This window comes from Symphalangus syndactylus, chromosome 14 (genome assembly GCF_028878055.3).
Source record: "Symphalangus syndactylus isolate Jambi chromosome 14, NHGRI_mSymSyn1-v2.1_pri, whole genome shotgun sequence".
In the NCBI taxonomy this organism is placed as follows: domain Eukaryota; kingdom Metazoa; phylum Chordata; class Mammalia; order Primates; family Hylobatidae; genus Symphalangus; species Symphalangus syndactylus.
In genome coordinates, this window is record NC_072436.2 from 37,187,935 (window position 1) to 37,205,907 (window position 17,973).

General features: G+C 39.7%; 1 protein-coding gene across 32 annotated transcripts in view; it reads right to left on the bottom strand.

Annotated features, from left to right (window-relative positions):
- The window catches only part of IMMT (inner membrane mitochondrial protein), a 53,804-nt gene that overhangs the window by 24,795 nt on the left and 11,036 nt on the right, over positions 1 to 17,973 (bottom strand). For 5 of the 32 annotated variants that reach the window (XM_055243944.2, XM_055243956.2, XM_055243951.2 and 2 more), the window contains exons 2-6: positions 13,640 to 13,713; positions 11,464 to 11,650; positions 5,429 to 5,540; positions 3,005 to 3,109; positions 2,552 to 2,647 (exon numbers count right to left, since the gene is read on the bottom strand). In XM_055243944.2, the coding sequence (XP_055099919.1) occupies positions 2,552 to 2,647; positions 3,005 to 3,109; positions 5,429 to 5,540; positions 11,464 to 11,650; positions 13,640 to 13,713 (574 nt within the window). Of the gene's footprint in view, positions 1 to 2,543; positions 2,648 to 3,004; positions 3,143 to 5,428; positions 5,541 to 11,463; positions 11,651 to 13,639; positions 13,714 to 17,973 lie in introns of those variants that run through there. The other 27 variants (XM_055243949.2, XM_055243952.2, XM_055243942.2 and 24 more) reach the window with 15 other exon arrangements.

Below are 17,973 nucleotides of genomic sequence, written 5' to 3' on the forward strand. Positions count from 1 at the left end.
AATGTTCAAGAGGCTTCCACCTATTAAGATCACATTTCTATATGCTGTTTCGGGAATACCAAAAAGTAAAGCAAACAACAATTTTAGATAATTCACTAAAATGCAAAAATAAATGGTCATCTGAAGAAAGAAGGCTAGTAAGAATACTAATTTAATAATAAATGGGCCGGCACAGTGGCTCATGCCTGTAATCCCAGCACTTTGGGAGGCCGAGGCAGGCCTATCACCTGAGGTCAGGAGTTCGAGACCAGGCTGGCCAACATTGTGAAACCCCGTCTCTACTAAAAATACAAAAATTATCCAGGCCTGGTGGCGGGTGCCTATAGTCCCAGCTACTCAGGAGGCTGAGGCAGGAAAATCGCTTGAACCTGGGAGTCGGAGATTGTAGTGAGCCGATATTGCACCACTGCACTCCAGCCTGGGTGACAGAGTGAGACTGTCTCAAAACAAATAAATTAATTAAATAAATGATACCACATGACAAAAAATTAAAAATGTATTTGACAAGAGAAAAAAAGATGATTTTGAGCAAAAGAAGCATAAACTAGCAATGAACAAATGGAACCTGATGGACTACAAATGGTACCTCTGCAAGAAAGATAAAAGAAGAAAACTAATAAGGAGAAAATAAAAAGAAATTGACAGAAGTGATAGAAGTGAAACGAGAGCAGGGGATACAAAGAGAGAAAGGGGCAAGGGAGAGAAACCGTGGTATTTGGATCCCATGACATGAGTGAGTGAACAGTGGACATCAAGTACAGGTAGTTGTGAACCACTTTATGGAGGCCACAGAAAGTGGGCTGCTGGGAGGCATCTGTTGCTTCCAGCCCTCTTCAGAGGTCTAGTTACTATCCTTTGATCCTTGATAAATATTTCACATGCAAACGCATGTGTGTAATTTTTAAAGTCAAGTTTGAGGAGGAATTAAGAGGTGACAGATAAAATTCTGAAAGTTTTCACTTTGCCCAAAATGAAAGATGAGAGGAACCAGGCAAGGAAAAGAACAGCTGGAACAGCAGACATCTCCATCTTACATGTATAACTTAATTTCAAGGTGCCCAAGTGATAAAGAGAGAAAAGTGAAAAGTGAAGAAAAAATAGGACTAAAAGAAAAAAGAGGTAGCAAAAAAGAAATATTTCACTTAGTTAGAAGTCATTTATTAAATATTCTCAAATATTTGTAACACAATCAGAAGAATACAAAAAATCAAAACAAAAATCCAAATCCAAGTAGCAAAACTAATGCCATATGCACAGAATGACACCTATGCTATTCTAAGAAACTTAGTTCCTCAGGGTAGGGCAGAACAAGCACATTACAAGGGAAACAGGAACAAAACAAATGACGAGGAGATCAAAAAACTATAAACAGCTGCCATGAGTACTTAACTCTCTGTCCAGCAAAAAGCTACATCCCACGACCTCCAGAGACATCAACATATTATAGCACAGTACAAAAAATTATGTTACATGTGCTTTAAGACAGAAAAATAAATTGATAAGTATCTATTATCTTTTTTAAACCATCGAAAAATTTAAGAATCCTGACCTACCGAGGACAGCAAAAATAGTAATAATGATAAAAAAAACTTGGCCAGGTGTGGTAGCTCATGCCTGTAATCCCAGCACTTTGGGAGGCCAAGGTGGGAGGATTCCTTGAGAGTCCAACACTACCCTGACCACACAGTAAGAGCCCATCTCTTAAAAACAAACAAACAAAAAAACCAGAAAACTGAAACTTAAAAAGGAATATGCTTGTTAGCTGGAAACCAGCGATGTGTAGAACATTCCATGCCCCACCAGTGTCAGATAAAAGCACTACTAGAGTCCAGAGGCTAGATGATAAGGCAGTGTAAGCCATTCTGACTCCAACAAATAAATTTACAATTATTAATAAACAATTATTTACAAGCATAAATTAACAATTATTAATAAAAGACTCTTAGGGCTGGGTACAAGGGCTCAGGCCTGTAATCCCAGCACTTTGGGAGTCCAAGGTGGGAGGATCACTTGAGCCCAGGAGTAGGAAACCAGTCTAGGCAACATAGTGAGATGCCTGTGTCTATAAAAAAATTTTTAAAAATTAGCTGGGTATGGTGGTACACGCCTGTAGTCCCAGCTACAGAGGAGGCTGAGGTGGGAGGATGGCTTTGGCCTGGGAGGTTGAGGCTGCAGTGGACAGTGCCACCGCACTCCAGTCTGGGTGACAGAAAAGAGCCTGTCTCAAAAAATAAAGGACTTTTAGGCAAGCTGCTAAAACATAAATAATCAATTTCTGTTTCCCAGAGTATAAAGAATCTTTAGCGCTAACATAATCTTTAGTATTATTTGGAGTTTTCACCAAGTGTACACTAAGAATAGCCTTTGTCACTTAGGTAAAAGAAGTTTAGATGAAATGAAGGTAATGAATAAAGCAATGCCACTAAAAAACAACAACAGCAACAAAAGAAACCACAACTAGCTGATAGATGACAAACTTGTGCTGATAGTTTAAGAAGAGAGCAACTGGGAGATGACCCAAAATCCTTAAGAAGCTGTCTGGTTTACATACACTCAATTTTAACTTGTTCTTGTTTTTCCTGTTGTGCAAGGCGAGCTGCAACTTCTTCAGGTGGTCGCTCCCTTATAGAAGATGAGGATGCTTCTTCTTGCAGCAAAAGTAAATAAGAGGAAATCAAATTTCAGCATAGAATTTTAATAGCTAACAGGGATATAAAAAAAGCATCGTTTGTACTGGCCAGTTATATCAATGCAGGGCATTTTTGTGGTAAGAATTCTAAAACCATATCATTACTCTTAACGATTCCAAAATGAAGAAATAGGAGTCAGCCTTTAATCTTATTGTTTAAAAAGATGCATTCGGACATTTAAATTTTAAAAATTTCCTAAGAAACTCTGAAGACCTGAACCTAGTGTAAATGTATATATACATAGTGTCTACGTGTTGCCTAGGCATTAAATAGTTCTGATGAGCATATCATGTATAAAAGAACAAATAAATTACCTGAAAGCGCAGGTGTGGGTTTTCCTTCACCAATTTCAGGGTGATCAGTTTTTAAAGATTCCTCAGGCTGAACCGCAGGGGCTGGGACCGACAGGGTATCACCTGCTGCAGAAATAATTTGAGCCGCTTCTGTAGGTGCTATAAATGTATGTTACTCATGGTATTTATACTTTCCTGGGTTAACAGAGAAACACACAGAAATTTACTACCACCAGCACCCACTGTGTCTTTAAGACACAATATTTGTACTGCCACATGGTTGAATAACACACAAACAGGGGCACTGTCCACTGCATATATAAACTCACACAAAATGGACAATGGTTGGGAAAGAACAAAAGAAAGAAGTCTTGTCTCCATCCACCTGCATTTTAACCATCATTATTCCAGGCAAGGTTTCTAATAATAATATTAACACACAAGAAGGGGACATTTACACAACACGGAAAAAGTGTAACAAAGGAAAAAGCCTGTTAATGATGAAGACAAAGGAAAGCAACTAAACAAAGAATATTTTGCTTTGAAGAGTGGAAGACATGTGAGCAGGAAAAAGATTACAGTTTTAAACAAAAAGATGAAAGGTCACAGTGATCAAGAACAGAACTGAGTTAAAATACATATATATATATATATATATTTTTTTTTTTTTTTTGCACACTTTGGGAGGTCAAGACCAACCTGGCCAACACAGCAAGACCCCATCTCTATCAATCACTCAATCAATCTTTTGTGTGTGTAGTATTTTTTTTTTTTTTTGAGACAAGGTCTCACTCTGTTGCCCAGGCTGGAGTATAGTGGCACTATCATGGCTCACTGCAACCTCGACCTCCCAGGAACAAGCAATACTCCCACCTCAGCCTCTGGCACATAGCTGGGACTATACGTGTGTACCATCATACCTGGCTAATTTTTAAATTTTTTTGTAGAGACAGGGTCTCCCCTCTCTTGCCCAGGCTGGTCTCAAACTCCTAGGCTCAAGTGATCCTCCCTCCTCGGCCTCCCAAAGTGCTGGGATTACAGGTGTGAGCCACTGTGCCCGGCCTTGGTTTTAAAGTAACAGTCAATTATCAATCCCCTGGCTCAGCATTCTCTTCCCATCCCACCCAGAATATGAAACAATTTATTTTTGTTTGAGACAGAGTCTTGCCCTGTCACCCAGGCTGGAGTGTAGGGGTGCAATCACAGCTCACTGCAGCCTCAACCTCCTGGGCTCAAGTGGTCCTCCCTCCCGAGTGCTGGGACTACAGGCATGCACCATCATCCCCAGCTAATTTTTAATTTTTTATAGAAACAGGATCTTGCTAAGTTTCCCAGGCTACTTTCAAACTCCTGGGCTTAGGTGATCCTCCTGCCTTGGCTTCCCAAAGTGCGGGATTACAGGCATGAGCCCATGTACCTGGCCTAAAATAAAATTCTTACAATGGCTTCCAAGGACTGCCACAATAAACTTTTTCCTCCCTCTCTGACCTCATTTGCTCCTGTTCTCCCCTTACTCAATTCACTCTAGCCTCATCTGCCCTTTGCTTGACTATGTCAAGCCTCTACACCAGCTAATCCTGATGCCTGGGATGCTTTTCCCCACCACTCTTTTACATGACTTACCCCCTTTATCTCTTTCTAATCTTTGCTCAGATAACCCCTTCCACATAAGGTATTCCTTACACATTCCATTTAAAACTGCAGTATTCCCTCCCACAATGTCTGACATCCTATACGTTTTACTTGTTTATTCCCTCTCCTCACCCAATCAAGAAATATTAGCTGAAAAATTTTTCTAACTGTTTTGTTCATGGCTATTTCCCCAGCGCTTACAAGAATGTCTAGCACAGAAAAGACAGTAAATATCTGCTGAATTAAAGAAAGTCAGGTGATTTAATCAAGGACAGACGCAACAAAGGAGAAACATAAGAAGTTCAAATGTATACTGAACAGGTTAGAGTTCAACAGGCAAGTGCTGTAAATTAGGGTGGGGTGACTGGTAGTTTCTGAAGTCAAAAAATATCTGCAGGGACTAGAGCAAGACACTTTCATCACTAAGAAAGAAGAGAGGATAAAGAATTGGTGAAGAGGCCGGGCATGGTGGCTCACGCTTGTAATCCCAGCACTTTGGGAGGCCGAGGCGGGCAGATCACCTGAGAGCGGGAGTTTGAGACCAGCCTGACCGACATGGAGAAACTCCGCCTCTACTAAAAATAGAAAATTAGCCAGGCGTGCTGGCACATGCCTGTAATCCCAGCTACTTGAGTCTGAGGCAGGAGAATCGCTTGAACCTGGGAGGTGGAGGCTGCAGTAAGCCGAGATTGTGCCATTGCACTCCAGCCTGGGCAACAAGAGCAAAACTCCATCTCAAAAAAAAAAAAAAAAAAAAGAATTGGTGAAGAGATTTACCTATAATTTTAAAAAGATGGTTCAAAATGTAAGTACCTGTTGCTGAAGCTGGAGTATCTCCCTTTTGTTTTTGGAGCTGTGAGGCAGGCTGTTTAGATTCTTTCATTACTTCAGATACACTAGAGATTTTTAGTGGACCCGACTGAATCTTGGAAATAAAAAACATTTAACATTTCAGATACACTACTGTTTTTTAAAAGGGTACAGTAATTTACAGTATTTCAAATGCCAAGTCTTTCAGGCTTTTAACATAAAGTTATCAACGCTTTGTAACATATATATTTTATTAAACATAGTTGAGAGAAACCACCATTACTAGAAAAGTGCAGTTCAAAAATTTCATTCCAAATGACCAGCCCATATTTTAATAGTAACAAAGGTTTCTATTAGGGTGACCAATAAAGTCCATGACATATGATCTTCTCATTAAACACCATTCCTTGTACTTATACAGTATTAAGAAGACTATTATCATTTCCTTTCTAAATCAAATTATGATGTCTTCTGTATAAATTCAGTTAGAAGCAAATGATTATTAAAGGCTCTGAGTAAAAATACAAATGAATTTTGTTTCTTTGATCTCCAGGATTCATACAATTGCACAATAAGATATATGATCAATTTGTAAGCAAGGCTTGCCTTCCTCTTTCCTATTGCCTGCTCTAAGTTTAAGACACTGTTCATTTAAGAGGGCTGCCAGATAAGTGACAGAGAAAATTACTTTTATTTTTATTTCCACTTATATTATTCCACTTTTTGCCCTAACTTGGCAGTAGGACTCAGATATCCCTAACATGACTACTTAAACACAACAGAGATGGTTCTGAACTTAGTCACTACCAGAAACCAGAATTATTTCCATTTTCATTAAAATATTATTTTTGAATGATGAAGACTGTTTACTGTAACAAGCAAAATAATACCAAGATATATCAGTGGCTTTAACTTGCCTCTTCACTGCTCCTTTCCCTTTCCACTCTCTTAGGTAGCCACTGCTAATAGCCTGGAATCTATCCTTCCACTCCTGAGCAAAAGCTCAAGTATATACACATAAACAATGTTTCACTTCCTTCAACAAACCAAAATAGGGTTATATTATACAAATTACCTTGTAACTTGCTCTTTTTTTCATTTAACACTATATCATGGACATTCTCTTTCAGGTCAAGAAATTCTTTTTAGTTGCATAATATCCTCATATAACAATTTCCCATAATTTGGTCAACTTCTCCTCTACAGTCATTCAAATTGTTTCCTGTTTTGTTTTGTTTTGTTTTGCTGCTACAAACAAAGCAACGAACATCCATCCCTGTCCATTTAAATGAAAAGCACCGTAGTGTGACATCTATGGGATAGTTTTCAGAAGAGGAATTGCTGGGTCAAAGGGGTTGTATATTTTTAACAGATGTTAACAGATCACTTTCACTTAAGGTTCTAGTGATTCACATTCCCACAATTAAAGTGTGTGTGTGATCTATTTCCAAATTCAGTTGTTCTATTCCTCTAATTTCTTTTCCTGTGTCACAACCTTATTTTATTAAAGTAGCAGTATAAAAAAGTCTATCTAGAAAAGCACCCCTCCTCATCCCTTTTTCAAAATGCTCTTGAGTAGTCTTGTACATCATTAATTCCTCCATATAAATGTTAAAACTGTATTATCTGGTTCCTCACCATCTAGAAAAATTCATTCAAATTCTTACTAGATTTGTGTGCATAGACACACCATAAAAACATCATTTCTCTTTAATATATACATATACATTTCTCTCAAATATATATATATGTATGTCATATATATTTGGTACTATCTTAATGTAATTTAGTACTATCTTAATGTAATTTGGTACTATCTTGGTACTATCTTTAATGACATACATATATATTTGAGAGAAATGACATTTTTATGATAGGAAGTTCTATCCAGGAATGTAACAGTTGTAACCATTTAGGCAGGTGTTATTCCATGTCCATCAAAAAGATTTTATGCATGGACAGTAAATATAGAGACAATGTTATAACAAATCATGTTGCCACTAAAAAGGTTACTATGAAATAAAATGCACAGCAACAAGCCGACACGATGTTTAACAGTAGAGAGTGCTTGAATAAATGGTAAAAAAAAAAAAAAAAAAAAGAAATACTAACTGCTATTGTAATTCAGAGGTGAGAAAATTAACTTAGATCTATACAGTGAAGGATGCAGCCCTTGAAGAGAACATTAATGAGCAAAGGAAAGGAAGTCATTCTGGGTAGGAGACCATCCTGAAAAAAGTTGTACAAATGGAAGGGATCTTAGATGAGTTCTCTTTTTAAGCATGGCCCTTGGAACAGTGCCTGCAACACAATAATCACTTGATTAACATTGGTTGAATAAATGAATAAATGGAAAGCAAAGACATATTTGTAATGAAGGGCAACTGGTGTACAGCTAAGGGCTTATGTGCAGGACCCAGAGATAAGGCTGCAAAGGTAAACAAGTGCCAGATTGCCAAGGGTATTGAATGTCAACTTAAAAGCTAGCAAAGACCACAAACTACAGAAATAAAGGAGCCCAATGGCCAGTTCCTAGGCTGACATTTAAGCACTCCTGGCTTCATACTTATTCAGAAGGTAAGAAAGATTTCTCTAGTTTTTACATCCTGTGGTCTTCCGTCTTTTAAACAATATGAAATATCTGGAAGTACATTAATAGGTGTTATCATGAAAATATCATAGCACTTCTTTTAGAAGATTCTCTGGTATTAATATAAGGATGACCCAGATTCTGTTAGGAGGAGAGATCTAGGTGGGTAGAGACTGGGAGGAAGATGGGAAAGACTGTGTGCATGGAGAGCAACAGGCCTAGTTCAGAAGACAATCTGCATATGAAGTGATAAAGGTCAGAATAGGGGTACAGATAGTGGTAATGCAAGAAGAAGATTAAACAAGATAGGATAGCTAACAAAATATGGGCAACCTGTGAAGAATCTACGAATTCTGGCCTAGCTACACCTGACAACTTGGTACTATCTTTAATACAAAAAAGCAAATAAGGAGTAGTGTAAGTGTGGAGGTGGTGTAGTACAAACATGCTGAGTTATTAAGTAGAAATGTTCTCCAAGGTAGCTAAAGTGGAGTGAGGAGAGGCCAAGGCTATTTGGAGAGATAAAGGTTTCATCTACAAAGAATGACATCTGAAGTCACATCAACTGAGAAAAGAACACTGCTCTGAATTTTTCAACCTTACTCCATGCTCCTAGAATAGCTTCCAGCTATTTCTCCTGGGTCATGCAGCTTAAAATAGATTCAAGATTTTAGAATAAATCCACGGGGTTCTGCTCCTTGACTTATGAAGCTACAACATTATCTCCCTCAGCCAGTATGGACATTTTAAAGTCCATAGGGAAGAACAAATGATGTAGAAGACTAGTCAAAAACATTGTGAAAAAGTATGGTTGGGGTGGGTTACAGGGAGGAAATTAGATGACATTTATTTTTCCAAACATTAACTTTGCTATAGGATGGGTCTCTAGATCATGTTAGATACTGGATAGTAAGTCCACCCAGTTTCTAAGAATAAACTGATCAGCCATGTCCAGCCTCCTAGCGTAAAGAAATGCCCAATACCAAAGAGCCAAAAATCCATGCTCTTTTACAGAATTTTTTTTTTTACGAGAAGCTGTGTGTGAATGAAGAAACATTTAAGATTAGAGTTTAAATATTTTTTTAGGCTGGGCACGGTGGCTCATGCCTGTAATCCCAGCACTTTGGGAGGCTGAGGTGGGCGGATCACCTGAGGTCAGGAGTTTAAGACCAGCCTGGCCAGCATGGTGAAACTCTATCTCTACTAAAAAATGCAAAAATTAGCTAGCATGGTGGCGCACGCCTGTAGTCCCAGCTACTTGGGAGGCTGAAGCAGGAGAACTGCCAGAACCCAGGAGGCAGAAGTTGCAGTGATCCGAGATTGCGCCACTGCACTCCAGCCTGGGCGACAGAGCGAGACTCTGTCTCAAAAGAAAAAGAAAAGAAAAAAATTTTAAGGCTGGTGAGAAAAAAAAGAATACACACAAAGTTACAGGAACAGTACAAGATATCCTGTCAACTAATCAGCATCTAGATGAAAATTCTGTGACTTTGTGTTATGGTCTAAAAGGAACCATTACTAACCATAATATGTGGTTTTATGTCATGACCATTCTGCACTTGTTTTTATAGTGTTCTAAGTAAGAGCTTGATAGCTGCAACAGTATGGGATAATATATAGATGTCCCCCTCAGTCCATAGGGAAACCATGGTTACCTCTGCCCAAGTATCTCCTCCATTTACCCTTGTGTGCAGCAGTTATTTTCTATGTGATATGTACTAAGAGCACTTATGGGACTCCAAAAGAATAATTATCCATCTGTACCAGCTACTATTAGTTCAATTTAAAGAAAACTGGCGGCCAGGCACGGTGGCTCATGCCTGTAATCCCAGCACTTTGGGAGGCAGAGGCGGGCGGATCATGAGGTCAGGATATCAAGATCATCCTGGCTAACACAGTGAAACCCCGTCTCTACTAAAAAAAACACAAAAAATTAGCCGGGCGTGGTGGCGAGCGCCTGTAAGCCCAGCTACTCGGGAGGCTGAGGCAGGAGAATGGCGTGAACCCAGGAGGGCCACTGCACTCCAGCCTGCGTGACAGAGCAAGACTCCGTCTCAAAAAAAAAAAAAAAACTGGCCAGGCACGGTGGCTCACACCTGTAATCCCAGCACTTTGGGAGGCCAAGGCAGGCGGATCACAGGTCAGGAGTTCAAGACCAGCCTGGCCAACATGGTAAAACCCTGTCTCTACTAAAAATACAAAAAATTAGCCGGGTGTGTTGGCACACACCTATAATCCCAGCTACTTCGAAGGCTGAGGCAGGAGAATCACTTGAACCCAGGAGGCGGAAGTTGCAGTGAGCCGAGATCACACCACTGTACTCCAGCCTGGGCGACAGAGCAAGACTCCGTCTTGAAAAAAAAAAGAAAACATACATACATCTGGCAAGTTGCACTGCATACATACAAAACACAACTGGCTCTCCATATCTGTAGGTTCTACATCCATAGATTCAACCAACCACAGATTGAAAAAGTATATTTTTTTAAAAATTGTACCTGAGGCCAGGCATGGTGGCTTATGCCTGTAATCCCAGCACTTTGGGAGGCTGAGGCGGGCAGATCACCTGAGGTCAGGAGTTCGAGACCAGTCTGGCCAACATGGTGAACCCCATCTCTACTAAAAATACAAACAATTAGCCAGGCATGGTGGCAGTTGCCTGTAATCCCAGCTACTCGGGAGGCTGAGGCAGGAGAATTGCTTGAACCCAGGAGGCAGAGGTTACAGTGAGCCGAGATCATACCATTACACTCCAGCCTGGTTAACAAGAGTGAAACTCCGTCTCAAAAAAAAAACAAAAAAACTGCACCTGTACTGAACATGGACAGACTTTTTTTTCTTGCCATCATTCCCTAAATAACACGGTATAGGCCGGGCGCGGTGGCTCACGCTTGTAATCCCAGCACTTTGGGAGGCCGAGGCGGGCGGATCACGAGGTCAGGAGATCGAGACCACGGTGAAACCCCGTCTCTACTAAAAATACAAAAAAAAAAAAATTAGCCGGGCGTGGTGGCGGGCGCCTGTAGTCCCAGCTACTCGGAGAGGCTGAGGCAGGAGAATGGCGTGAACCCAGGAGGCAGAGCTTGCAGTGAGCCGAGATTGTGCCACTGCACTCCAGCCTGGGCAACAGAGCGAGACTCCGTCTCAAAAAAAAAAAAAAAAAAAAATAACACGGTATAACAAAAATTTAGACAGCATTTACATTGTATTAGATATTACATCTAATCTAGAGATGATTTAAAGTATATGGGAGGGTATACATAGGTTATATGCAAACACTGTAACATTTTATATCTGAGACTTGAGCATCCATGGGATTTTTGTATCCACGGGAGGTCCTGAACCTCTCCTTCAAGAATACCAAAAGACAACTGTATTTTCAACATGAAAACAACTTGCTTTTAAAGTATTTCATTGGATAAATTGAAATATTGTTTAAAACTCTTACCGATTTCTTTGGCAATGGAACATAAGCTGCAGGACCAAGAACCATCTCGAAGAGTTTGTCTGAGTAAGGTATGGTTTTCTCTACACTTTCCCGGAAATGGGAATCCCATTTGGCATATAGGATAGTGCCACCAATACCTCCACCAACAAACAAAAGGCCAGCTCCAGCAATTTTGCCAGTAGTCAACCTAAGTGAAAGAAACAGGAAATACATTTATATTTCTTGTTTCTCCTACACCTATTTTCCTATACCAAGGTAACCATCTCAAAGACCTCTAGCCCCTACTTATCTACCACTAATTCAGATCATAGCAGCCAAGTTTACCACCATATCTGCACATCACCTTTTCCTGATTGTTTATAACATGTTGCCACCAAAAATTGTATTTATTCATTTTAGGAGGCCTCGGTGGAAGGGTTGCTTGAGCCCAGGAGTTCAAAACCACCCCAGGCACCATAGTAAGGCCCCATCTCTACCCACCACCTCCTGCCAAAAAAAATTAGCCAGGTGTAGTAGCACGTGCCCCAGCTACTCAGGAGGCCGAGGTAGGAGGAATGCTTAAGACTGGGAGATCGCCGGGCGCGGTGGCTCACGCTTGTAATCCCAGCACTTTGGGAGGCCGAGGCGGGCGGATCATGAGGTCAGGAGATCGAGACTGCGGTGAAACCCCGTCTCTACTAAAAATACAAAAAATTAGCCGGGCGTGGTGGCGGGCGCCTGTAGTCCCAGCTATTCGGAGAGGCTGAGGCAGGAGAATGGCATGAACCCGGGAGGCGGAGCTTGCAGTGAGCCGAGACTGCGCCACTGCACTCCAGCCTGGGCGACAGAGTGAGACTCCGTCTCAAAAAAAAAAAAAAAAAAAAAAAAGACTGGGAGATCAAGGCTGCAGTGAGCCGTGATCATGCCACTGCACTCCAGCCTGGAGCAACAGAACAAGACCTTGTCTCAAAAAAAAAAAAAAAAAGAAATAAAAAAAAGTATGAATAACTAAAAATTTTTTTTAAATACAATATCTAGGAATCCACCCTTTAATTCAACATGTTCACAATCATGAGATTCTCTCTGAACCCAAACAAGAACTATCACTAACTTTCAAGGCTCCTCTTCCTCAATCAAACATTTCTATAAACACAATAAACTCTTTTTTTTTTTTTATTTTTTCTTGAGACAAAGTCTTGCTCTTGTCCCTCAGGCTGGAGTGCGATGGCATGATCTTGGCTCACTGCAACCTCCACCTCCCGGGTTCAAGTGATTCTCCTGCCTCAGCCTCCCAAGTAGCTGGGATTACAGGCATGCGCCACTACGCCTGGCTAATGTTTTTATTTTTAGTGGAGACGGGGTTTCGCCATGTTGGCCAGGCTAGTCTCAAACTCCTGACCTCAGGTGATCCGCCCTCCTCGGCCTCCCAAAGTGCTGGGATTACAAGCGTGAGCCACCACGCCCGGCCTAAACACAATAAACTCTTTACAAAAGATAATAAAATACCAGCCAGGCATGGTGGCTCACACCTGTAATGCCAGCACTTTGAGAGGCCGAGGCGGACGGATCACCTGAGGTCAGGAGTTCGAGACCAGCCTGGACAACATGGTGAAACCCCATCTCTACTAAAAATACAAAAATTAGTTGGGCATGGTGACATGCACCTGTAGTCCCAGCTACAGGGGAGGCTGAGGCAGAAAAATCGCTTGAACCTGGGAGGTGGAGGTTGCAGTGAGCCAAGATCGAGCCACTGCACTCCAGCCTAGGCAACAGAGCAAGACTCTGTCTTTAAAAAAAAGAAAAAAAAAATAGATAATAAAATGCCAAAAAAATTTAACACTAGCTTAAGTCACAACATGAAAAGCTAATAAAATGCCAAATAAATTTAACGCTTATTTAAGTTACAACATGCTGAGTTCTGGATATAAATCTATTTGCCGTAGAATGGTAGATTGCACATGAGGGCTCTGCCTCGGATGCCATCCAATTACCAAAGAGCCAAAAGGTACATTATTAACAAATTTTTACCTACAAACAATGCTCCAGAAGGTACCCCAACAATGTTACAGCAAAGCTTCGGTGTATGTACCCCTTAAAAAAAAAAGGTTTAGACAGCTATTCCCATATTCAAGGAAAACACACACTCCTTTAGCAGCACACGGTGACAAGCCTGGTTATAGTGAGACATACTACCTACCCAGAGCTGCCTGAAGTAGAGTATCTGCGGCATGGTCGCAATGGACGGAGGACAAACTTCCCACAGAGGCAACTCTAAAGAAGGAAAACAGATCACAACCAATACAGTTAAAGGAAACTGGTAAGCTTTTAGGGTTGGTAATACAGAAATAACACTTTTATTAAAAATGTCTTCATTAAACAAAAAATTACTTTTTTTAGAAGTCAATTTATCATGAACCATATTTATAGATTCCTAAAAGCAGTGATGCTTCTTACACCCCAAGGCTCACATAAAATTACTTATAATATTTAAAAAAATTATCAGACTATGATCAATTAGCACCTTTAAATAAGTCTTAAGTATGCTAATTATTTCTTGAATACAATTGGTATTTGCTATATGTTTTCTTAATTGGCAAAAAAAAATCTATTTTTACTTTATAAGCTTAGTTTAGACATCTGAAAAATCACCCACAAAGTCTAGCTAAAAACATGGCGTTAAACGATACACGCTCAAGGGACAGATCTAACCTCAGCTAACTGATCCAGAAAACCAGGTTTCTCATCTCTAAGCTAACTATGCAGCTGGTCAACTCCTAGAGGCATTCATTTAAAAGCTGATTTTTGGTTTATCTTAGCATGTTGTTAGTCTAAAAGCCAACCATTTTAAGAAAAACATTTTAATTAATGTTGTAAATGCTCAAGTACACCTGTCCCCATATAACTAATCTATCCTTACATAAAAACAAATGATCAGGGCTATATGGTTTATGATTGGTTTTAGTAAGAGTAAAATACACCTAAATATTTCTTAATAATATGTGGATCCCCTAAATTAAGCAAATGAACAAGCATCTAAATACTACTGGGGAAGGTTTTCATAAACTCTAAACCATTCATACCTATCAATTTGAAAATTTACACTTATCAAATCCATAAAAGTATCTTTTTAAAAAATACTAGGAAAAATCAAACTGCAAGAGGAAAAATGCTTTTTCTAGGTTCTTTAATGAAATTGTATTTAACGAATATCAGAATAACACAAACTTCCTTTTAAAAGTTTCTATAGTTTTAGGAAAATATATCACATGATCATAGGACACATGAAATTAGAGTTATAATTTACACTCTACTGGCCAAAGCCTAGAGGTAAACAGCTAACTAATGCAGTAATACATTTTGAAAAAAAAAAAAAAAAAAAAATCAAATGTTTTAAAATATGTAAAGCAGATACAACTGGTATTAAAAAGTATTTCAATTACTGACATGGTGGCTCATGCCTGTAATCCCAGCATTTTGGGAGGCTGGCGAGGGTGGGCGGTGCGGGGGGGATTGCTTGAACCCAGGACGTCAAAACCAGCCTTGGCAACATGGCAAAACTCCATCTCTACTACAAATACAAAAATTAGCCGGGTTTGGTGGCATGCACCTATAGTCCCAGCTACTTGGGAGGCTGAGGCATGAGAATCACTTGAGCCTGGGAGGTGGACCGGGTCTTGCTATGTTGACCAGGCTGGTCTCGAACTCCTGGTCTCAACCTATTCTCCTGCCACGGCCTCCCAAAGTGTTGGAATTACAGGCATCAACAACCACGCCCAGCATCAGTATTTTTAAATGTTTCTTTATCTACCTTCTATTTTCTTTTATCTTGATTCTCCATCCTCCCTTTGACAGAATGTATTTTGACTATAAGTTAAAACTTCCTAATACTAAATAAATTTAAAATCTGAGGTTTTAAATAATAATTTTAAAAGTTTAAATATGCATAGAGTAAAATCTCCCTCATACTTCTTTCCCCAGCCACTCCATGCTTGCCATAGGCAACTGACACTGTCAGTTTCTTATTTATCCAGAGACATTTTATGTATATTTATTCAAATGTGCATATTTTCCTGACTTTCCCCACCTTTACACAAATGATACCATAATATACATGCAGTTCTCTATTAAAGTTCAAGGATATATATTTTAAATCACTGTATATCAGTACGTGAAAAGCTTCCCAAGGGATTTCATGATTTGGTATTCCATTGTTACTTAATATTTAATTGTTAACCAGCCCCTATTGAGGGACACTGAGGTTTTTTCTAAATTTTTGTTAAAATAAATAATGCTACCTGAGTAACATTGTATACACAATTTTGGGTTTATTCTTAAAAGTAAAATTTGCCATGTTGATTAATACTGCCAAATTAGCCAAACTGCCCTCTAGTAATATGAAAGTATGTTTTCCCACATTTTCTCCAACACACTGTATTGTATCTTTTTTTTAATCATTGACAATCTGAGGGGTGAAAATACAGAAATAGAGTGTTTCAAGCATATAAATAATTTTTTTTAAGAGACTGAGTCTCGCTCTGTTGCCAAGGTTGTGGAATGCAGTGGTATGATCATAGCTCACTGTAACCTCTAACTCCTGGGCTCAAGTGATCCTCCAGCCTCAGGCCCCTGAGTAGCTGGGACTACAGGCACATGCCCACCATACCCAGCTAATATTTTTGTTCTTGTTTTTTATAGAGCCAGGTCTGCTATGTTACCCAAGCTGGTTTTGAACTCCTGGCCTCAAGCAATCCTCCTACCTTGGCCTCTCAAAACACTGAGTAATTTTTATTTACATAATTTATATATTAACACGTTTATTATTGTTAATATAATAATTATAATTACACTGCTATTTAATACCACTAAGTTTAGGGTGGTCTGTTACACAGCTACAGATAACCAAACATATACCTCGAAGAGGGGTGCTACTGCAACAAAACAAACATGAGGTCATGACTTTGGGACTGGTGTTGGGGGCGGCAGAAGCTGGAAGAACCTTGAAGAGACTGTTAGCAGAAGCCTAATGGCCTTCACAGAGCCTGTTGGTGAGGGCTTAAAGAAAAGCGAGAAAAAAAAAGTTTTTGGAACCTGGAGGAAAAGATATTCTTGTTACGTAGTGACAGAAGTTTATCAAAACTGTCATCTGTAATGACAGACATGGAAAATAGAAAATTAAGCATAGCTATAGCTACATGTAATGAACTGATGTACTTGGCTAAAGAGTTCCAAGTAGGCCAGGCGCAGTGGCTTACGCCTGTAATCCCAGCACTTTGGGAGGCCAAGGCGGGCGGATCACAAGGTCATGATATTGAGACCATCCTGGTGAACATGGTGAAACCCCGTCTCTACTAAAAATACAGAAAATTAGCCAGGCGTGGCAGTGTGCGCTTGTAGTCCCAGCTACTTGGGAGGCTGAGGCAGGAGGATGGCATGAACCCGGGAGGCAGAGCTTGCAGTGAGCCGAGATCGCACCAGCCTGGGTGACAGAGCCAGATTCTGTCTTTAAAAAAAAAAAAAAAAAAAGAGTTCCAAGTATAGTGTTCATCACAAGTGCTAACTGGTTTCTTTTAGTTGAGTATAATGACAGAAATGAGCATTAAAAAACAAAACAAAAACCTGTTTTGCTTTCAAGCAAAATTTAAAGGAAATATAAAAGAGTCAGGATTTGGTAGGTTCAAAAATAAAACTGCTTATTGTTTTCAAATAGATTCTCAAATAGAGAAGGGCTTCAAGCCGAAGATCAAATCTAGTATGTGACCAAAAGATACTTTGAGATCTCAAAAAGATCTAAGGAGGTGCCCCTCAGAGAGTCTTTTTTTTACCTTGAGGAAAAGGCCCTCTAAGAATCATAAGGATGTGTTTCCCAAATTCTATTAAAACAATAAGGTTACTCAGAACGTTAAAGGTGTTACCTACAGCAGCCTCACAGGAAGCCCAAAATGGAGAAGGGCTTATCTTGATAAGATGTGTGAGTATCATGCATCTAATGAAGAAAATCCCATTAAGATTCACAGGAAACCCACAAACTTGTTGAGAATTGTCAATAAAAAACATGCTGGCTTAAAGTGAAAAAGAGGACAAAATGAAAAGAAGCTTCTGGACTCTTAAACTTCTACAGACAGGAAGTAGGCTGTGAAACAATTTAGCTGCAACAGGCAACATATTCTGGAAACGGAAGAATAATTCAAGTGTAAAACCAGGAGCCCAAAGGGTAGAACCAAGAGCTGAGGAGAATCATTCCCAAGCAGTAGGACTAAGCTCTCATTACGGAATTAGAAACATAGGGCCAGCTGAATTTTACACTTGTTATGGAATGGTGACTGCTGTGTGCCTCTTAGTTTCTGCCTTTTTGAACAGGAGTGTCTAGAGTGATTATTCTGTGCCTGTCATACCACCATATGCTGAATGTATGGGGAGCAGATAATTTGTCTCTTTAGTTTACAGGGCTTTAGATCACCAAGAAAAGTGTTTAGGAAGCTATACCGTAGGGACCACATTCAAGATGTCTTATCCATAGTAGGATCTGATTTA